This window comes from Felis catus, chromosome D3, assembly GCF_018350175.1.
Source record: "Felis catus isolate Fca126 chromosome D3, F.catus_Fca126_mat1.0, whole genome shotgun sequence".
Taxonomy (NCBI): Eukaryota; Metazoa; Chordata; class Mammalia; order Carnivora; family Felidae; genus Felis; species Felis catus.
The window spans coordinates 7,984,555-8,006,857 of NC_058379.1; the positions used below are offsets into that span (position 1 = coordinate 7,984,555).

The window sequence follows — 22,303 nt, forward strand, 5'->3', positions numbered from 1 at the left end:
CCCTTGGACTTTGAGAGTTTCTGTTCTAGGAGTGGACTAGAAATTCGATTAAAAGATCCAGAGGCAGTAGTCTCGACATTGGCATAACACAAGCTGTAATTTCGTATTCCCCAGAGAAAAGCTGTGGCCCCCTGGTCCATGTTTTTCCTGGCTTCAGAGAGAACTGGTTTAGGACTCCTGAAGGCAGGGGGAGGAATTCGGTACAAACTGCCATAGGGGCGAGGCAGCTTACCTGTTTGGGTGGCGCTGACCCCTTCCGTGGCCGCAGGGGAGCAGGCGGGGGACATCCACCTCCTCAGCCTCTCCCTAGAGGCAGCTCATGGAGGCCACACACTGCTCGGTGGCTGAAGGCACAAGGATAGGAGGTGACTATCCCAGCTAGCAGACACAGAAACCAGTAGGAAGTAATTTTAGATCATAGAAAAAAAATTTGTTTTTTAAACAGGGCCCTGCAAGTTCATACTTCCATAGAAAAATGCTCTAGTGAATCTGAAAATGGAGAAAATAACCCAACTTCCTTCCTTGGTAGTTTATTGCTCCCCTTACCTGTTTTTTTTTTTTTTTTTTGGGCCACAGCAAATGGTTTTAGATCCCATCTGGTCTCCTGCCTTCTGTTAGTTAAAACCTAGAGATCCTTTGACTCAAACTGGTGTACCCCAGAATTTAACTCAGGAGATGCACGTTACAGAGGTAAGATTAGCTTAACACTACAGTTTATTTATAAAAACGCGGCTTACCTTTGCAAGCCTGTTCATTCATCACGGAACACCTGCACAGGAGGCCAAGTGTCCATTTTCTGGGAGCCGAGTTCTCTGAACTTCTGAATACGTGTTACCCTGATGTCCAGTGAAGGCATCTTCTTCCTTGGGAATTGCTTTAAGGGTAACAGTGTTCTCCAGGTGAACAGTCCCTGGGGTTAGAGGGCCCTGTTTCTCCTATGTTTCCGGGAGGATGCAGGCCTGCCGAGGGGAGGAGGGGGCTGCCGGCGCTGGGGAGCCACGGCTACCATAGGGACACCTCAGAACCAAGACAGCAGTCTCCGTAGGCTTGAGGCAGACTACAGTCCTGTGATGGTTGCTCAGGGGCTCTCCCAAGTGTACAGAACTGGTTAAGGGTATAGCCCAGGACAGTTTCTCTACAGACCTGTTATTTTTAAAAATGAGCTTTAGATGAGGCCAGCCTGAGTTAAATGCTTGTAAATTGCTGCTCTGAATCCATAGACCATAATGGATGAAGCGGACAGGACCATAAGCCAGAGGCAGTGCTTTGTGGATTAGGTCACAGCTTCCTATCCTAGAAAATAGGCTCTATCTCCCCTCCTTCCAGGGAACCTGAGGTTTACAAAGGATAATACCATGGCATGTCCAAAGCATCGAATGTTCTCCTTCCGTATTGTGAGGATAGGGGCCAAGAGACATCCTTGTATTCTGTAGACCTTCAGACTTTTATGCATACATTACCTGTTCAAAAAAATTAGAGGCAGCACATGCCAGCTAGAAAATGGACATTGCGGAGAGAAATATTTACCCTCTGCCTAACAAGTCTGTACCTAACAAGGTGTGGTTATTTCAGTTGTCAAGCTTGCTAGACTAAATATTTCTGTTGGCTATTCACTAAACCAAGATTACTTCACACTACCTTTTAATTTTTTAAAAAATTTTATTTTTGTTGGGGGGGGAGGGGCAGAGAGAGGAAGACACAGAATCCGAAACAGGCTCCAGGCTGTCAGCACAGAGCTCCATGCAAGGCTCAAACTCACGAACCATGAGATCATGACCTGAGCCAAAATTGGGACTCTAAACCAACTGAGCCACCCAGGTGCCCCTCAAAACACTACTTTAAAAAAAATCCACCATTAAGACTTTTTATTCTCTTGCTAAAAATTACCCAAGACAACTTCTATAAATCCAAGAGGAAACATCAAACAAGCTGTTTGAAGCTGAGATCATATGCAAATAAATCTCAGTTATCTAATTTAAGACAAACCACCCGCTGCTTAGTTTCTGTTTACTATCACCTGCCAGCCTGTATTTGAAGACTTCTTTCAACCAAATTAGGGATTTGTGGACGAGGTTGAATTTCTGGAGTTCATGGTCTGATGAAAGGTACAGGGTAAGTGCTCCTACAGCTTCAGCAGGGGTTGGGCTTTCACTGGTTCTGTGGTGTGGTAATGATCTGCTCAGGCTGCTTACTGTGAATTATGGTTAACACCAACCCTGGGCTCTGTAGGCCAACAGGAGAGAAGGGTGTCTGAAATATCCACGAGGCTTTGGTTTGTATGCTTTGACCCTAAAATCCAGAAAAGGGGGGAAGGTAGGTTTTTCTTCACAACTAGGCCAACTTTCTTTATCTGCCCCCACTTGTGGATCCTGAGCACTTAAAGGCAGGTGTGCTACCCACTGCAGAATCAAAAAATAAAACCCAACAGGACTCAGCTGAGAAGTCAGGCATTTCTTACAAACACACCTGCCCACTACCAGTGGGAATGAGTCCACAGCTGGTCTCAACACCACCCTGGTTAGAGTTAGACATAAAAGAAAAGCAATTTCAGATCATTCGTGTCCCAGGAACCTTTCTGCATAAGCTCGGGTCAGGTTTCTCATTTGCTGGGGGGTAGTAGAAGAGTTTAAGATCAGACCTAGTTCAAATTCTGACATTAGACACTTCCCTTTTTTTTTTTTTTTTTTTTCAAGTATCAAATATTTTATTATCACTTTTTTGGTAACAGCTCTATTAAGAGACATTCACATCCCAAATAATTCACCCACTTTTTAAGTAAGCTCTACTCCCAACATGGAGCTTGAACTCATGACCCCAAGATCTAGAGTCCCATGCTCTTCTAACTGAGCGAGCCAGGCGTCCTGGCCACTTTTTAAGATCTTAGACAAGTTCTTTAACTTCTCAGTTTCTCCATTTGCAAAGCAAGGCAACATCTATTTCAGAATGCTAGAGAATACTAGAAAGCACTCGGCACAATACCTGGTCATAGTCAACAGCAAATCTGTAGTTAACCTTACTGGGGAGTCAGCAGCAAAGGTAGATCACTGCAAGGCTTTGAAGGTGCTCCTGTCCCCATGTGAAGAAAGGTACTACACCAGGCGCAGACACCCATTCATGCTGTACCCAAGTGAATTAGAAACTGGCTAGGACAATGTAAGCAAAAGCATTTTTTAAAATCTAATTTTATTCCTAAAGTTCAAATTAGCTAGCAGTAGCACTGAAAATACACTTTCACTATACAAAACAGTGTAAACTGATTACACGTGAATAAAGATTTTAACACACACACTTCTCTAATGAACGAAGCCAGAGGCAGCCCTTACTCTAAAAAGCTGTACCTGAACAGAAATGGACATGTTGGATCTAAGGCCCTGGCAGTTGACTATAGAATGTCCTTTGTTCCCAATTACGTTTAAACGCAGAAATAGCAACAATGTGGAAACTTACATTCATCAAATAGTAGCATTTAAAATATACATGACTAATAAAGTGAACATTAGAGAGGCCACTGCTCAGCGTGTACCGTGTTGGCCACTTGTGGACAGTGATCTCATCCAAAGAACAGAAGTTTCAAACATCTGAGTAGTTTAAGTTAAAAATAGGATGAAGGAGAAATAAGAGAACAGGATAAGTGTTCTCCAAAGGGAGCAGTAGCTGACGCTGTAAGCAGTCTGACTTCGTCAGCAATTAGTGATCATGGACATGGGATGAAACCCAGCAAAACCTGGGAAACGGCTTGTCCACAGGCTGATAGGTGCATGGCATGGACCAATGTTGCCACAACTTAGGATCGAATCTTTCTGTTCCCAGTTAGTAGTGAAAATAATCTTTAAAAATAGTCTCAGCCTCTGAACAGTAAGTTTCCAGTCCCTTCTGTGCATTGAAATGTCTGGGATCAAGCTTGGGGCGAGCGCCCTGTCGGGAAGAACCTGGGCTTCAGGACTTGAACACATGCACGGCGCGCACCACGTACTGCCGGCAGATGGGACACTCGCTCATGCGCTTGCCGCACTTGGTGCAGGTGACCATGTGCCCACACTCGAGCAGGACACAGTCGATGACGGCGTCCATGCAGATACGGCACAGGCTGTCATCTTCCTCATCCTGCAGCTGCAGCCGCTCACCATCTGAAAGGCAACAGACAGCTGGGGCTGCAGGCACCGCGCTGCCCGACGGGCGCTCAGCAGGCATCTGGGGTGACCGCAGCGGCCGTCGAATGAGCCCAGGGTTGTAACTTCTCTGCACCTCAGTTCCCTCTGCTGGAAATGGCAGTGATAATAATGTCTGTACCGCGTATTGTGGAGAATAAGTGAGAAATGCTTAAGGCCAGGTATGAAATGCCCAACAAATGTTACCTACTGATTTCTGTTTTTTATCTGTATGTAACTCCAAGTGTTTGCGATAAGGATAAATTACTTCTGTAAGTGAAAATGAGGAGACCCAATGTTGTCCTACTAATGGGCCTCAGAGAGCACGACTGGAATTTCCAACCCAACTGTGTGGCCTTGGGAAAAGTCAGTGTCCAGAGCTTCATCTCAGTAGGACCTTTATTTCCACACTGATAGAAAAGTTATGAAGTACATCAAGCAGCCTGTACTTGGGGGAAAGTTTGGAAGTATCTCAAAAACCAACTGTATTCCTGGCCACCCAGGTACATTTGGAGTCTCTCTAACTTGAAATGGATAAGCCATCCTTGCTGTGTGGCCCAGGTTGGGTTCTGAGAAAATCCAACCTGGGTTAAAAAAGTGCTGAATGAATTTTAAAAAGTTCACCTCAGCCTGAGATTTGTCCATGGACCTATGGACACTGAGGCTTCCCTGTCTACAGCTTGTAGAGGGGATCAATATGTCACAAATACAGTTAGAAAAGAAGAGGAATTCAACCTTCAAGGGCCAGTAGTCTCTGGATTTAAGAGAAATAACAATGCCACAATCAGGAGATTCTTGTAAACCAGGGGCTGGGGACAAAGGATGCATGGGATGAGACAATGGATGAGCCAATGGAGAAGACACTAGAGGGCTACTGAATAAATCAGAGTCTAGGCTTTGGTCCCCTCTCCTACATGGAAGTTTCTTTCCAACTCTTACAAGTTCTGAGCATAAAGCAGAGGAGCCAGGGTCTGTCAAGGGTATTAGGTAAGACTGTCGGGGTGAGTCTCAACCCAAGTGGCTTCAGCCAGTCAAACTAGGGAAGATTCCAGCTGTGCTCAAAACAAAATGAGTATTCCACAAACCTGGAGATTGGGCCAGGGAAAGGGTAAGCAGTGAATCAACTGAAAAAGGCACTTTGGCAAACGTGCACGTCACGGCTTCCTCTACCATAAACTCCTGGGGGGGTAGGGGTGAGGATGGCTACGCATGACCACTGTTCACCGTACGCAGCTGGCACTTACACTTGCTAAGTAAACGGGCTTCTCCCCTCACTGCGAGGATTCCATTTCCCAGCCAAGGCCTGGGACCTCTGAAGGCTCTGAGGATTAAGATCTGTGTATCTGCCACTGTGGCATCACCTTAGCAATAGGGATGCCATAACACTTACTGTGTATTCTGGGCATAAACCTGTTTATCAATAATTGCTGTATTATAAGCAGATTTAAAGACAAAAAACTCAAGATGGAAAAGTTAGTGATGGGAGGGCTGTTTAGATAGAAATAGTATTTGTCGGTCTAAACACCACTAAAATCTTTTCTCTTGCCTATAAACGCTCCATGGCTTGGCCCTGTTACTGGCTGAGAATTTCTGCTCCACGCTTCATCAGTCAATAGTTGAAGAATTCTTAACCTCAGCTTTTCACAACTTACACAGAAACCTGATGCTTGATGCTAAGAACTACTTAACATCTTGGCGGTAGAGAATTTCTTTTTCCCAGTTAGGATTTAAAAGCTACCGAGCTAACCGAAGTATTGGCCTGCCAGAGGGGTCAGTGAGAAAACACGCATTTTTAGAGAGACAACAAATTTCATCAGACTTCTCACAAATTATGGCGAAGAAAACGAGACTGACAAACGATTACCTAACTCACCTGCCATTAGTGATCTCAGAGCCAACATCACATAATAAACTTACTACTTAACAGATCAACAAACAGGTTCCTACATCTAATTCGCTCAATAAAAGGGTAGTTTTCGCCAAAAACGTGCCTTCACTGTGGCAGAAACAGCCAGTTTTTAAAAGCCAAAAGAAGGCTACCAGAGAGGCAAAAAAGAAAAAAAGAAACCTACATGACTTTTGGTTTTCTTCATTCTCTTTGTATAACCGGTTTACTTTCTCTACCAGCTCCCATTTCTCACAACAGCCAGAATAGTTGACAAAATTCCGAGCCAGGATCTCCTTCAGCTGCCGCACGCTCATCCCTTCCACCTCGTCAAGGCTCGACAGGTCAGAGAGCGAAGCTCTCACTCGCTTCTTGGAGAGGCCGGGCGTCTGCAATCACAGAGGGCTTCCTGAGCTCCATTCCTGCAAGCACAGACCTCCCACAGCCAGGCGACTGCATGCGCCCCTCACCCCGCAGTCCCACTGCCCCCCCACCCCCGGCCCTGGTGTTCTTCCCAGATGTCGCGTCAGTTCTTGAAGTGTCTTCTAGATGATGCTACATTCAAACCAGAAGAAACATCCTGGGCTAATGTGGCACATGGCCGCATGGGCACTCTACCTGCCTGCCAGGTTCCCCTGTCAAGGAAACCAAATTTGACAGGAGCTCTCACCCGCTCCTCCAAGTTTTCTTCATCGTCATCATCCTCATCATCCTCATCATCTTCATCATCATCATCATCATCATCATCTTCTTCTTCTTCTTCTGTGTTTGCTGAAGCTATTTCACTTTGTACCTACACACATAATCGATCTCATCAGGTTAGGAATCCTATTATCCTAACGGCATCCACCCTGTTTGTCAATATTTATCACTGGAGAAAACCTTTCCCACAGATCCTCCTCGAGAATGACCCCAACACCTGGCATACTCCACAGTGACCTTGGGCTCCAAAGAGTTGGGCCCTACATAACTTCATAAACAACTTACCTTCCATAAAGTTATCTCAAAACCCATATTCCTTTGTGTGTGTGAATTTGTAAAACCTCACCAGAGTATTAACTCCCTGAGAAAGGTCCTGTCACGAAATGCCAAAGCCATAAGTATATGTATGTAACTGCACCGCACTGTTCTCAAAGGACCTGCCAAGGCTGGTCTGAGACACAGAGACAAACTAAAGTTCCAGGTCCAGCCCAAGCGGCAGGGCCAATTGATTTGAAAGACTTCAATCCCACTACATCAAACTTAGACATTTTGACTCCAAAGAATGGTTTTTAGACTTCCTCACCGATGGCTGTTGCTGGTTCTAGTTTTCAGAAATGCCTCCACAATCAGAGGTACTCTTCTTCAGGAAGAGCACAGAGACCTTCAGCATGGGTTACGTGCCATCTTTCCTATCTTTCTCTTCAGACTTGATTTTGGCCATAGCTCTACAATACTCTAGGTCAGTTCCCAGCTTCAAACATTCCACCCCACTCACTGGTTCACACGCACCATGTCACAGCACCCAAAGACCCACACCTCCCAAGTGGGGTCCTATAACCAAAAATGGCACAAAAGTCAGAGGTGTCGTATGTTTGCATCATTATTATGCCAGCTCTCATTTGGAAAATAAAATTCCTAGCTTGGACTTCTCTACTTTATGACTATTTAGAGGTAGGTAGGCCCGATTTCCCTCTGCTTTTAACTGCTTTCTTCAGAGAAGAAAATTAAATGTGGAGAGAAGTGTTGAAAATAATCCATTCAGTATTTTGGAGTCATTCATACGTACAAACTGAATATTAATTACAAGCCCTTGCAGGTTATTCAAGCAGAATGCCCAAGGACCCCACTGGGACAATATTCTACCATGGCATTTCTCTGAAATTAGTAAATAATCACATCCTTTGACTAATTCAGATGGCTTTGTCCCATTATCTAAATTCGAATTAGAGCAATTTTACTGCGCAAGGCAACGGGGCATTAGGTTAACTTACTGTATCGTGTACGTGGTCCCTGACAAATGAGCCTACAAACATTTACGCACTACTTTTCAGTCATTAGTTTAACAGCATTTCACGTCTTGGGAAACTGAAACAACCAGAGTCAAGAGACTGCTGAGCTTCAGACAGCTGACTCTGGGGCTCCCTGCCACCGAGGCTCTGTGCCCCCCCAGGAGAGCCCGCGTGCACAGCAGTCAGAGGTGTGTGCAATCTCTGCTCCCACAGGGGCTCATGAAGCCGTAAAGACCCCACCACATACGGCCGAGCAGACACGCCAGGCCCTCGGGGGGATCCCAGCCTCGTACCTGTGCCAGCGCTCCAGATGCCAAGGTCCGGTCTCCACCCATAAGCTCTCCCTGAAACGAAGACACGGTAGCAGAAGGGGCTGTGTAGTTTGAAAAAAATGAATGTGTGAAAAAGCTAGAAGTCTGGGACTGTGAGGAATTCAGACTGCTCGTGTCCAAGTCGTCCTCAGAGCCCAGCCCGCGGTGGCAGAGAACGAGATCTACCAAGTCTTCCTTCTCTCGACAGGTGTCAATGGGGATGTTTCGAAGAATGAGATACTGCCGGAGATCCTTGACTTTTAGTCGCATTAACTGTGGGCGCTGAAAGGCCGTCTCTTGTAGTAAGTGACAAGTGGAACATCTACGGAGATTGTCTTGTAAGACTGAACAGACGGAGCAAAAATCCTTCTTGCAGTCACAGCACACATGCTGGAGAAACAGAGACAAGAAGCAGTCAATGACAGCCACCTACAGGCCCCTGGGAAAGCACTAGTTTTCTTTCCGCCTTCTATAAAATTCAATTTTAGTTCTTCTAGAGTCTCCCATGGCACCTGGCTACTCTCATAGCCACTTCCGTGTTCCGAGGCCATGAAAATCGAAACACTCCCTGCTCAGGCAGTTTGGATTCACAGAAGTTCAAAAACAGCCCTTTAAGAAAAACACATACTTTTGTGTTAATGAATTAAAACCTTTCCACCCCTTGGTGCAAACATGTAATTAGCAGAACAGAGCTGACTCGAACCACGTGGAGCAGAAAGCACCACCACAAACTCTTCCTGCTCTTTTCCTATGTGAAATTCCCCATTTAAAGACAAGGTGGGCAGGGGACCCAACACAGGGAAAGGGAAAGAGAAAGACAAATGATCTCTCAAGGTTGTTCCAAGCAAACAGAGGATCTCACTATTCTAGTCACCTGTACCCTGCCGAGGCCTAATCACACTCAAAGCCACTGCACAAGCAAAGCTTAGGGACGACATGAAGATGTGACCCTTTCTACTTGCTGCACTGTTCCCACCAGCTGACACCTTGTTCCCGAAGTGTTTCAGAGGACTGAACTGACGATCAAAGACTGAGATGGCCTCACAATATGATGGTGCTCAGAAAAAAGGACTTTCCGTCCTAGAGAAAATAAGTGTTGTAGCCCAACTGTTTCATGTTGAACCTCCACACAGTAGTTACCTTACACTTATTTCTTCACTTGAGTGAAGAATGTGGATAGGGATACATTTTTTGGAACACAAGGTCAGTTACAGTAAATCACCTCTGAACAAAACTGCAGACTAATGAAATCCCTTGCTCCAGAACATAAGCATCATCAGGAGGAATAAAGTTTACAGAGCTCAGAAGATGCCTGAGTAACGTGAGAACAATACCTCGTCAGGACACTTGAGCAGTAATACAGTCCATTCAACTGAGCACTTTAAAAAAAATTTTTTTTAATGTTTTATTTATTTTTGAGACAGAGAGAGACAGAGCATGAGCAGGGGAGGGCCAGAAGACACAGAATCTAAAGCAGGCTCCAGGCTCTGAGCTGTCAGCATAGAGCCCGACGCGGGGCTTGAACTCACAAACTGCGCGATCGTGACGTGAGCCGAAGTCAGACGCTCAACCAACTGAGCCACCCAGGCGCCCCTGAGCACTTTTTTTAAAGAGAGAGGGAGAGCACACTCCTGAGAGTAGGGGAGAGGGGCAGAGAGAGAGAGAGAGAGAGAGAGAGAGAGAGAAAGAGAGAGAGAGAAAGAGCATCTTAAGCAGGCTCCATCCTCAGCACAGAGCCCAACACGAGGCTTGATCCCACGACCCTGGGATCATGCCCTGAGCTGAAACTGAGTCAGAGGCTCAGCCGAGTTACCCAGGCACCCCTCAGGTTAATAAGAATTTTTTATATTTTTAGGGTGCCTGGGTGGCTCAGTCAAGCGTCTGACTCTTGGTTTCAGCTCAGATCATAATCTCGTGGTTGTGAGTTCGAGCCTCACACCAGGCTCTGCACTGACAGCATGGAGCCTGCTTGGCATTCTCTCTCTCCCTCTTCTCTGCCCCTCCCCATCTCATGCTCTCTCTCAAAATAAATTAAAAAAAAAATTTTTTTAAGGTGGGAATGCTTTACATAAGGTAATAGTAAAAACTTAAAAAGTTTTCATATTTTTCACAAAAAGATTCACTAGTATTCAAAATAACATACAATCAAGAATTGTGATGTTTCTATAGATAACATTTCATCCAACTCACCTTCTTTCTAAAGACTGAAAATGAAAGTCCACAGGCTTTGCAAACTATATTAGGCCCTTCCGTAGGTGCTGGTGGGTAAGTGGAAAAATCAGAGTTTGGTGCAAATCTGAATGGACCGGTGCCTCCTGCAAATCCTGACTGCTGGCCCCGGACAGCTCCAGTTCCCATGACTTCATTCAGCAGCCCACAGCACGAAGCCCACATAGACGTGGCACCCGCCTGGAAAGGGACACAAGTAGAGACCACAGTTGAAAGCTGAGTGGAACCTAGGCTCTTTAGGAACTTCCGGGAATGCCATTCTGGAGAGGCTCATTTGCGCTGAGTAACTTCGAGATTATTCTTTTAATTGAGGCAAAATTGGTATATAATGAATTTTGGATGTACACAATTTAATACCTGGATGCACTAGAAAGCGATCACAAGTCCGGTTACTATCCATCACCATACAACTGAGCTGCTTCATTCTCTTACCCATCCTCTTACCACCCATCCTCTTACCACCCTCCCCCCCCCACCCCCGCCGCCAGTAACCAGCAGTCTGTTCTCTGTGTATCTGTGAGTGTGTCCATTTGTTTTGTTTTTTAAATTCCACATGTAAGTAGAATCATACAGTATTTGTCTTTCTCTGCCTGACTTATTTCCCTTAGCATAATTCCCTCAAGGTCCAACTGTGTTGTTACAAATGGGAAGATTTCCTTCTTTTTTTTTTTTTTTACAGCTGAGTAGTATTCCATTGTATGCATTAACCACATAATATCCATCATTCATCAATGGACACTTAGGTTGTTTTCCTATGTTGGTTATTGTGATAATGCTGCAGTGAACATAGGGGTTGCACAGATCTTTTTGAATTAGTGTTTTCATATTCTCCAAATCAATACCCAGAAGTGGAATAGCTGGATTATGGTATTTCTAATTTTTCAAGGACTCTCCATACTGTTTTCCATAGTGACTGCACTAATTTACATTCCCACCAACAGTGTACGAAGGTTTCCTTTCCTTCACATGCTCTCCAACACATATTTCTTGTCTTTTTGATAATAGCAATTCTAGTAAGTGGGAGGCAAGATCTCACTGTGGTTTTGAAAGATTATTCTTTTAAGCATCACAAATTTAAGCTCTTTGGAAAGAGATCATTTTTTGGTGTTTTCAAAGAATACTTGGCAATGGGTAAAATCATGACACATCATTAAACAAAAGGAAAAGATACAACATATACCCAATTTTGTAAAAAAAACCCAAAAAACAAACAAAAAAAAACTCCACACACACTGAAACAGATACACGTGCATGCACACACATGAATGACTGAACAGAACTACAGGCTGTGTGACACGTGGGATATGCTTACAACAAAGCAACTGCTTGTTGCTTATCTGAAATTCAAACTTAACTGAGCATCCTGTCTTCCATCTGGCAACCTTCAACTGGTGACCACTGCACTAGACAGCACAGCAGAACGGCTAAACGTCCAACTTCGGCTCAGGTCATGACCCTGCAGTTTGCAAGTTTGAGCCCCACATTGGGCTCTCTGCTGTCAGCGCAGAGCTCACTTCAGATCCTCTGTCCCCCTCTCTGTCCCTCCCCCACTTGCATGCATGCTCTCTTTCTCTCAAACATAAACATTTTTTTTAATATATAAATTCAAATTACTTAATTTCATTAAACTTCTGTTCTCACTCACAGCCATGCCTAATAAACTATGGCATATAAAATTTTTTAATTTTTTTTAAATGACTGGGAAAAACATCAAAATGCCAACGGAAGCTCTGGTTTTTAATGTAATTTATATACATTTATTTTCTCCAGTTTTTCTCTACTTTCCAAACTCTTTAAAAAGAATACACTGCTTTGACATTAAAAATATATTTTTATGGGGCGCCTGGGTGGCTCAGTTGGTTAAGCGTCCGACTTCAGCTCAGGTCACGATCTCGCGGTCCGTGAGTTCGAGCCCCGCGTCGGGCTCTGTGACGGCTCAGAGCCTGGAGCCTGCTTCCGATTCTGTGTCTCCCTCTCTCTCTGCCCCTCCCCCGTTCATGCTGTGTCTCTCTCTGTCTCAAAAATAAATAAACGTTAAAAATAAAAAAAATAATAAATTTGTAAAAAAATATATTTTTATAAAAGCAGTGATCCTATCTTTTCAAACGGAAAATACTAAACACAATTTCTGATGACTGGATAACCATCATGACCTTCCAGGGTGTAAGGATTATTTGTCACTCCATTGAATGTCCTGATATTAACGTATCGCCTTTTGGGTTTTTCTCTAGTCTCTTCCCTTTCTGAGAGGCACCACTGCTAACATTATACTCACCTCCAGCAACCCCCTTTATTACTGCAGACTCACAAAGCTGATAGCCAAGCATGTCAGAAGTATATATGAAAATATACGTTCAGTGAGGGCTCAAGGTACTTTCCCAAACAAAAGTATAAAAGCTGTAGTGTTTGGAACCAATGAACTTTGTGCCCCTTGTCCTAATTCTTAAGCATATTCTAGACTCTAGATAATGTGATAGGTAATGGAAGTCCAGGTGGATGAGATCTGATTAGTTAAAATGGCCACATAGTTCCATATTTTATTATCTAATTCTATCAAACATTTGTTATTTGTCCAACAAGCTCTTAAAAATGTTTTTTCTAAACAACCTCAAAAGGCTATTTAGAATGCTACAGAAGGATCATGCTATTCTTGCTACTTCCCACAAGTAATGCTACATTAAATATAGGGAAAGGAGAAGGTAAAGCAATAGGAAACCACAATACAGGGTTCAAACAGTCTCAAGTAGCAGGGTCACTGACGTGAGTATTATATGGCTTCACACCCTATAATTCTAGAGAAACAGTGATGCCTTTTAAAAGTCAGGTTAATGGGGCGCCTGGGTGGCTCAGTCAGTTAAGCATCCGACTTCAGCTCAGGTCATGATCTCGCGGTCCGTGAGTTCGAGCCCCGCATCGGGCTCTGTGCTGACAGCTCAGAGCCTAGAGCCTGTTTCGGATTCTGTGTCTCCCTCTCTCTCTGACCCTCCCCCATTCATGCTCTGTCTCTCTGTCTCATAAATAAATAAATGTTAAAAAAATAAATAAATAAAAATAAATAAATAAATAAAAATCAGGTTAAATTATAATTAATAGTTCATACCTTTAAACAAATATATACCTCAGGCTTGAGAGCCACAGTATGTTTAAACATAAAAATATGAAAATCCAGGGGCGCCTGGGTGGCTCAGTCGGTTAAGCGTCTGACTTCAGCTTAGGTCACGATCTCGCGGTCCATGAGTTCGAGCCCCGCGTCGGGCTCTGGGCTGATGGCTCAGAGCCTGGAGCCTGCTTCCGATTCTGTGTCTCCCTCTCTCTCTGCCCCTCCCCCGTTCATGCTCTGTCTCTCTCTGTCTCAAAAATAAATAAACATTAAAAAAAAAAATGAAAAAAAAAATGAAAATCCGGATTTATTAAGTTCACTGAAAGTGAGTGTTCTTTTCTGTGGGGAGCACAGCACAGTGTATAGAGGTGACAAGTCCATCTAGTCACCGTGCTACAAACCTGAACCTAATGTAACATTGCAGGTCAATAGCAATAAAATTGTAAAAACACATTTTAAATGAAGCATTCTTTTAGCAAAAGATTTATCCTCAGTGCTTTAAACAACGAGCTCTTGGGGTGCCTGGCTAACTCACTTGGTAGAGGATAGGACTCTTGATCTCCGGGTTGTGAGTTTGAGCCCTACATTGGGCACAGAGATTACTTAGAACACACACACACACACACACACACACACACACACACACACACACACACACGTTCTAAAAACTGAAAATGTTTTTAAAAATTCAATTTGCAGTATGCCTGAAACTAATATAATAGTGTGTTAATCATAATGAAATTAAAAATACATAAAATAATTGTTTTCAAGTTTACCATTGGGGGGATAAATATAATTTGCACGTAACATTTTTGGGAAGGAAATACCTCAATTGCAGAAAGCACCACTGGGATAAACTCTTCTTCATTCCAGGAGTTTAAAGAAATAAAGTTCTCAGTAAGCTTCTGCTTCCTGCTGACCTAGCTACAATAGTTAAACAGCTGTGTTGGCTTTTATCCATAACCCTTCTGATTCCTGGTGATGTGCCTCCGCAAACAACTGCAAGTTCCTTGTGGACATGACTCCCTCCTTGCACAACATCTAGCTCCACCACGACTGATAAGAAAATAACCGTGTAGAAGGTTTCTTCATATTACCTCTTTAAAGGCAATGTAATATTACATTTTGCATGCTACCCAGAAAGATCCAATCGCATCTTTTTGAGAAAGTATTAAAGGTAAGAAGGACTCTAACCTAGCAGGCACGGAATCTCAGATGTGAGCTCAATAAAAAGCAGCACTGTCACATTTTGTTCCTTCTACCACAAAGCAGTTTTACAAGAGTTAAGGAAGGATACATACTTTCAAACCATATAAATGAGTAGAATCATCACAATTCTAGGCTGCAAATATTCACAGCTCTTATGAATAGAAGGATTTATTTTGGGAAAACAGGTAGAATCCCTATACGTATATCAATATTGGGAGTAACAACTTTCTCCTACTCCTCATTTCTATAAAGGGGAGGGAATTTCCTCTTCATTCCCCAGAAGGGAAAAGAATGAAAAGAACACTCCTATCTTCTTTTGGTCATCACACTACAAAATAAAAAAAGCTCAAGCCAACCCCCAAAGTGTTGTCCCAGGCAAAAATACGTTGCTACAACCTAATATTTAGTATAATTCAGCCAAAGACCATAGGAGAGGGAAAGAAAAAACACCAAAAAGAACTAGGTCTCAGCCTCATCAGCACTGAGAACTTAGACAAAATTTCCCAATAATACTCACACTTCAGGGTGACCCTACCTACTTAGACTATTATCTTCTGACAATAGCATTTGCAATACTCCAGCCTTCTTCAAAGTTCAGAGATTTGCAATCGTGGAAGCCCCAGGCACTAATTTTACTTGAAGGACCTTTCTTTCCCATCCAGCGTATTTTTAAAACTTAACTTCCATTTCCCCCTTAAAACCCCACGCTTTCTGGCACCCCAGTGCTGAAGTGCAGATGATCTCTCTTCAGTGATTCGATCTCCCCAACTTCTTGGGAGCGGGGATTTTTACTTCTGTTCCAGGGGGCTGCTGCCTTGGTCTCCTGCTAGGAAACTGCACAGGCCTATGACATGGCCCTGAAAACAGTGGTTGGACTCAACAGGGGAACCTTAAAAAAATACCGATGCCTGGGTCCCAGCCCAAGATTCTTAACTGGTCTGGGTATAGCCTGACGCATCAGAATTTTTTTAAAGATTTATTATTATTTTTTAAGTAATTTCTACCCCCAACTTACGGCTTTAACTCACAACCCGGAAACTAAGAGTCACATGCTCCCCTGAGCCAGCCAGCCAGCCCCCAACCCCCCCCCCCCGAATTTTTTTGAAGTTCCCCACTTGATTCAAATTACAGCAAAGGTTACAAGGTTAACACCTGCTCAGTTTAGGCGATTTGTTTCCTGTCTACAGGGTTTCAGCTGGAAAACCGCTCTCAGCAGAGTGCTGACGAAAAGAGGCTGTGGTTACTTCCAAAGCCTGTACCTCTCCAGTTCCAGGACCAAGACCTCAGCCAAATGCTCCTCATAATCTGTGGATAATTTTTCCCTGCAGGAGTAGGACATGCCTCCCCTGTTTCCTCTCCCTCTATGGTCTCCCCTAGTCCCTTCACAAAGGATCGGCTGAGTTTTTAACAATTTTATCTAATTGTTATATTAGTTCCTTTCCACGTATTGGCCTGGAACTTTTGTTGAAATTTGGTGCCTTCTTTCATTTTTAATTTATTCCGTCATTTTATTTACTCTTTGCTTTTTGGCCCCAACTTTTTATTTCCCAAAGTACTCCTCTCCATATTTTCTTGTGTGAAATCCCCAACACTGGGAGAAAGAAAATGATTTCTGGGTCAAAAGCAGCCCTTGTTCAAACTATTTTTGTCCTTCACCTGCAAGTTGAAGAATCCATCCAGAAGGTGGATCCCCCCCCCCGAGGCTTGTTGAACTCCATTTCCTTGCCCCCTTTAGTATGTTTCATCTTCCAGCACTTTCCCTTAACATCCCAATTTCCTCAATATTTTCTGCACGTCCCCTCAGGGCACAGGCATTCCTACCTCACAACTGTCACCTTGACGTTCACCTAATAATGCTTGAAGTGTCCTACACCAATTTTTCCCCTCTCAAATCTGTCCAGATTTTGTTACTACTTGGGGTAACAGTCCCAATTTTTGAGTGACAGAATCTATAAAAGCAATTAGGGAAGTATTTCAGAGAGCACTTTCCCAAGTTTACTGAATGTGGGCTCTTGAAGGGGGGGTGTGGAGAGGGAACATGCCAATTGATCCTCTGAGCTCTTGATTCTGCCTCTATGTCCCTGGAGCCCAGTTCCCGTGTCTCATAAGATATCAGCCAAAGAGCTTCTCTCTTTTTGCATCTTCCCTTTAAAAGCTTTAGATTTAGAGACCCAGGCTCATGTTCTTTCCCACGGTCTTCCCTATCCTTTAAGATCTTCCACCAGTTTAAGCAGCCTGCATTCCCTTATTTTTCCTTTATTCATTCTCTGTTCACCTTTTGGTAGTAAGACTGAAGCATATTTTCCAAATTATTCCACTTCCTCCTAGATTTTCTGAGCAAACCTAATTCCTAGACAGCATACAAGGCACAGCCCTTTGGCTTTTAAATTTGCATTAAATTCACTGAGTTGTTACTCTGCCCCCATTCCAAAAAGGTGTGATATTTACACCTTTTTTACACCATTCATCTTTTGCTTATTAAAACAATATTTAATATTTACGCCATTCATCTTTTGCTTATTAAAACAAAAAGCTACCCTTCCGTGAGTGAAGCCAAAGTCTGGATTTCTGAAAACTACAGCTATGATCTGGGCTTATGTGACTAACAATTCTAAATCCTACTTGGGACCATGGCTGAGAGCAAGACTCTACAGGCTAAACTACATGAATCCGAGAGGTTGGAAGGAACAATCTGTAAAGATGGCAACATTTCTTCCCTGGACCATAAATGTAGTTCAGAAATGGAGACTAACTGAACAAAACAACTATCTACCTATGCCTGGCACAAAACTTACTCAGGGAATTTAACTGTGTTTGCAGTTTATTTTCTACTCCTCAATGACTAGCGAAAATAAATGATTTTCATGATAATCTAAGCCCTTTCCTACATACCCCCTCAGGCCAAAATTGCTCCTGAATAGAATACTCATGGGACATGGCCTGCCTGGCTTGTATTAGCTAAGAACTAGGTATCATACTAAAAACTTACATGCTCCGTGGTAAAAAAAAAAAAAAAAAAAAAAAAATCAAATTCTAAAGCCTCCTCTGAACTGGCCCAGACACCTAGATCTCATGTTACTCTGATATCCAATGCCAGTTTTTGTGTTTTTTCCAAAGCCAGTACACCAAGATTTGGGGGTGAAGGGGGGCAATAATGACTTTTTTTCACTCCCAATTTGGAACTAATTAAGAAATAATACAAACAGAAATTTAAACGTTTGCTTTACTTACACCAGTTTGAAAGCATGACTTTAGCTCTGTCGCCTATTGGTCTTGTTAACAGGCCAGTCACCAGCACAGCAGACCAACAGTTGCTTGTCGTCTAGTTGACCACAATGCCACCACCCCATAGGAAGACAGATCTGAGAAAGTTCCAGAAAGTACCGTTTGGTTCCTGTGCTAAAACTTACCCACATAAAAGTTCTCTTCTTTCTCTGATAGCATAAATGCTGAAAGTGTTTGTCTTATATTGTTCCTTCCTAGAGGATGAGTTAAAAAGTATCTTCCCTCTGTAGGAGTACAGAGGAGGGGAGTGTATCCACAAATCTAAACAATTTGCATGCAAGTGGGACTGGTTTCCAGTGCTCTGACATTTATTTCCATGAGACACCACCAATTTTATAAGCACTCTCTCAGATTCCTCAGATTCACACAATATAAGCCCACTCTGAATCATCATTTCAGTCAACAAAAGCAAGAGGAAACATGCTGTATCTTTGCAAAACCAAAAGCCCAGCCTTTTTTCTGGCAGAGTGCCAGAGTTTTCAAATGGCTTCAAGGTTCAACCATCTTTGATTGAGAGAGAGAGAGAGAGAGAGAGAGAAAGAGAAAGAGAAAGAGAGAGAGATCTAATGTGCTTTTAGAATCCCTGCGGAGGTAAAATAATTCCAAAATGCTCAATTAAAAAATGTTTGCTGCAAATTTTGAATCCTATTCTAAACCACATCAGGATGTGATCCCTTTTAATGATTCCACCAAATATAATAGTAACTAGGCAAACTAGAATGAAGAATTTAAAAAGCCATGCTGGTTTCCATGAAGACTAAATGACAGCCAATGAGAGAGAAAGTTGATGGATTTGAAAACAGCAGAAAACTAGCAATCATAGTCTAAATCATTTTTTCTAAATAAGCTCTATGCCCATCATGGGGCTTGAACTCACGACCCTAAGAGTTGCATGTTCCACCAACTAAACCAGCCAGGCACCCCTTTATCATTTGCTTTTGATTAAAATAGGTAAAGAGCAATAATAATGCCATCTCCTAGGAGTTGCTTGCCATAACTCTCAATTAAATACATTATACAGTTACCTCCAGGTTTCAGACTGAAAAGAATATTAATTTTCTTGGATGTTGTATGAAGCTAACTAGGACCAAGCAGGAATTCAATTCTTCCACCAAGGAATGTTTCGTCAGAGAATTCACTCACCATATGTGTTGTTTTCAACTCCCAACAATTTTGTTTGCTAAAACTCAACGTCCTTGTGTTAAACAACACGAAAAGATATTTCAAACCTCACCACTAGTGATGTAAAATAAGTTTTACAATTTCCTATAGAACTTAGGACTACCAGAAGAAAGCAAGCAAGGCAGAAGAACCAGTTGAGATAATTATCAAAAATCTTTAACCTATTTAGAGCCACATGAGAAGAACATGCTCCTTAAAATGTGGGAAGATTTCTTTTTTTTTTTTTAATTTTTTTTTCAGCATTTTATATTTATTTTTGGGACAGAGAGAGACAGAGCATGAACGGGGGAGGGGCAGAGAGAGAGGGAGACACAGAATCGGAAACAGGCTCCAGGCTCCGAGCCATCAGCCCAGAGCCTGATGCGGGGCTCGAACTCACGGACCGCGAGATCGTGACCTGGCTGAAGTCGGACGCTTAACCGACTGCGCCACCCAGGCGCCCCAAAATGTGGGAAGATTTCTTATGGAAACTGCAACTGAAATAAAATTTGCAGAAATTCTGCCTTTTTAATTATCAACTAATCAGACCATACACCACAAAGGAGGAAATTCTACATCCTAAATTCTGATAGTCTAAATAGACTGGTGTCTAGTTAGGTCTCCATTTTGCTTCAAAAAATATCTATCTTTGCTACATTTTTACCTACCACCAAACCTTGTTTCTAAAATTTCGATTCAGCAGTATCTTCCACTTCAATTGATTTTAAAGAACTTGATTAAAAAGTTCAATACTGGACCTGTCCCTACTTCTTTTCCTTCCACATCTAGTTCAGTGATGGGCCACAGATTTAATACTCCTCAAGATACCGACATTCTTTGAGAATATCTACACACACACACACACACCCCTATTTTGTTTCTGAATCTTAACAGAGCAAGATGATAATTTTCAGGGAAGATAGCTAGTTTTAGGTATTTTAATAGGCATTCTAAGTTAAAATATTTTATAACTATACCAGGAAGTTAAAAATAAGGTGTTAGGGACACCTGGGTGGCTCAGTCGGTTGGGCATCCAACTCCTGATTTCAGCTCAGGTCATGATCTCACGATTTGTGGGTTTGGGCAGTGAGGAGTCTGCTTGGGATTCGCTTTCTCCCTCGCGCTGCCCCTTCCCTGCTCATGCTCTCTCTCCCTCTCAAATCAAACAAATTAAAACAAAAATGTGAATAACAAAGGTCTTACAATATCTTCATACTTTCACACACTGTTCGCAAAGTTATCTATTTCTGGGCACCTGGGTGGCTCAGCCGGTTAAGCATCCGACTTCGGCTCGGGTCATGATCTCCCAGTTTGTGGGTTCAAGCCCCGCGTCGGGCTCTGTGCTGACAGCTGGGAGCCGGGAGCCTGGAGCCTGTTTCAGAGTCTGTGTCTCCCTCTCTCTGACCCTCCCCCGTTCATGCTCTGTCTCTCTCTGTCTCATCTGCTCATTCTTTCTCTCTCTCCCTCTCAAAAATAAACATTAAAAAAAAAAAAAGTTATCTATTTCCAAAAATCTTCCTTATTTCCTGAGGCCAGAAACATCCTTTCTTGCTCCAGAGCACTTAGGGTTTGATACCTTCCATCATACTCTGCTTTGTAATGCGGTTGAGAAGGCCTTTTCTCTCTAGATTGGCAAACTCCTCAAAGGTGGACTGCATTTTCAGTTACTCCAACTCAGCAAGTCTCCCTCCCAACACACAATATTTGCTGAAATTTCTCTAGCCGCCTGACACTCCCTATCAGTCTTCCACGGTCCATCTTCGAGGTTTTTTGGTGACGGTTCTGTTTGAAGCCAGCCGTTCCCGGTTGTTTTCCTTACCCACAACGAGCACACCTCTTCACTGGGATTAATGAAATCGTCCAGGTCTGAAACAGGATCACCTTACCCCACTTGGTCGGAGTTCAGCTAACGAATCAATACCTGGACTGACTGTCGTACACAGAGCTCTGTAGAACTCTCGGCGATCGAGTTGAGAAAATCAGCTCCCAAAAGTAGGCCAGAGTCTCCCCGCTTCCCCTTTTCCTTAAACTTCTCACTCACTGATGTTCCCACGCTCTCACACCCACCTTGAAGAACTCAAGCTGTCAAATTACTTGCTGCGTACCTAGTGGCGAAGCAGACACATCCAGCTTGCTAGCGCTCTAGGTCACGGCCCCAAAGATAAGCCTGAAATCCCTCGGAAGGGCGCCCCGAGGCGTTTCTAACCTGTTAGCCTGGCCCCAGCCTCACGACTCCCCACACTAACTCCTTTTCCCTTCGTCCTGCAGTTCGCATCCTGCGACGGTCCCGTCGTGTTCCCGACATCTGGGTTAGTTCAAGGACTCGGGACGGGAGAGGGCACGCTGTGGGCAAAAGCATGGAGGGCTGAGGCGGGAACTAGGGGGTCTGCCTCGGGCCCCCGAGGGAGAGGACAGGGCCAGGAGCAAAGACGGGCCCACCAGGCTTGAGCGCGGGGGCCTCCCGGCCTCTCCCCCCTCCTCAGGCTCGCTGCAGGGAGGCGCTGTGGGAGCCGGAGAGGTCCCAGAGCCCAGGATCTCCGCTCCGGGCCGGGCAGGGCCCGGACGCCGGCCCGGGACGCCCCTCCGCGGAGCTCTCCGAGGTGCCGGCGGGGTTCACCTCTGAGGCTAAAGGAAGGCACTTCAGGCGTCCCGGCCACTTAGGAGAGGCGAGGAGGAACGGCCCGGCCCCACCGGCCTCTCACCTTCATGGCCGCGACCGCCGCGTCTCGGTCGGCTCTGCCGGGGAACTAAGCACCATAGCAGCTCCTCGCACAGCCGCCCTCCTTCCTTCTGGGCGGCGATTACGGCGCCTCCCGCGGCGACCTAGCGTCCCGACGTCAGGGGCGTAGTCGCGCCCGCCTCACGCCCCCAGGAAGAGCGCCGAGCGGCGGCGGAGTCGGCCAATCCGGAGCCAGTCCTCGGGGGGCCGGTCAGCAGAGCCAATGAAGTGGCGGGAGCGGGGCGGGGCGGGGCCTCTGGCCTGG

The 22,303-nt window shown here is 44.2% G+C and overlaps 1 protein-coding gene across 3 annotated transcripts; it reads right to left on the bottom strand.

The window, feature by feature from the left end:
- Nucleotides 1-3,164: 3,164 nt before the first annotated feature.
- On the bottom strand, nt 3,165-22,174 carry RNF34 (ring finger protein 34). 3 transcript variants are annotated; one of them, XM_045041771.1, is made up of 7 exons: nt 22,022-22,159; nt 18,105-18,235; nt 10,526-10,744; nt 8,318-8,725; nt 6,704-6,826; nt 6,221-6,422; nt 3,165-4,259 (listed from the first exon to the last, which is right to left on the bottom strand). In XM_045041771.1, the coding sequence occupies exons 3-7, from the start codon at nt 10,727-10,729 to the stop codon at nt 3,937-3,939; spliced, it is 1,260 nt and encodes a 419-aa protein (XP_044897706.1). In that variant the 5' UTR covers nt 10,730-10,744; nt 18,105-18,235; nt 22,022-22,159; the 3' UTR covers nt 3,165-3,936. The 3 variants fall into 3 exon arrangements, with proteins under 3 accessions (XP_044897706.1, XP_003994688.2, XP_044897705.1); XM_003994639.6 differs by lacking the exon at nt 18,105-18,235 and having other exon boundaries at nt 3,165-4,127; nt 22,022-22,174; XM_045041770.1 differs by lacking the exon at nt 18,105-18,235 and having other exon boundaries at nt 22,022-22,174.
- Between the last annotated feature and the right edge of the window lie 129 nt (nt 22,175-22,303).

Coding starts and splice junctions, on each gene's coding strand:
- RNF34 (XM_045041770.1), bottom strand. Junction 8,726..10,525: donor TTTCAGTCTTTAGAAAGAAG/GTGAGTTGGATG, acceptor CTGTTTCTCCAG/CATGTGTGCTGTGACTGCAA. Junction 4,260..6,220: donor TGAAGAAAACCAAAAGTCAT/GTAGGTTTCTTT, acceptor TGCCATTTCCAG/CAGAGGGAACTGAGGTGCAG.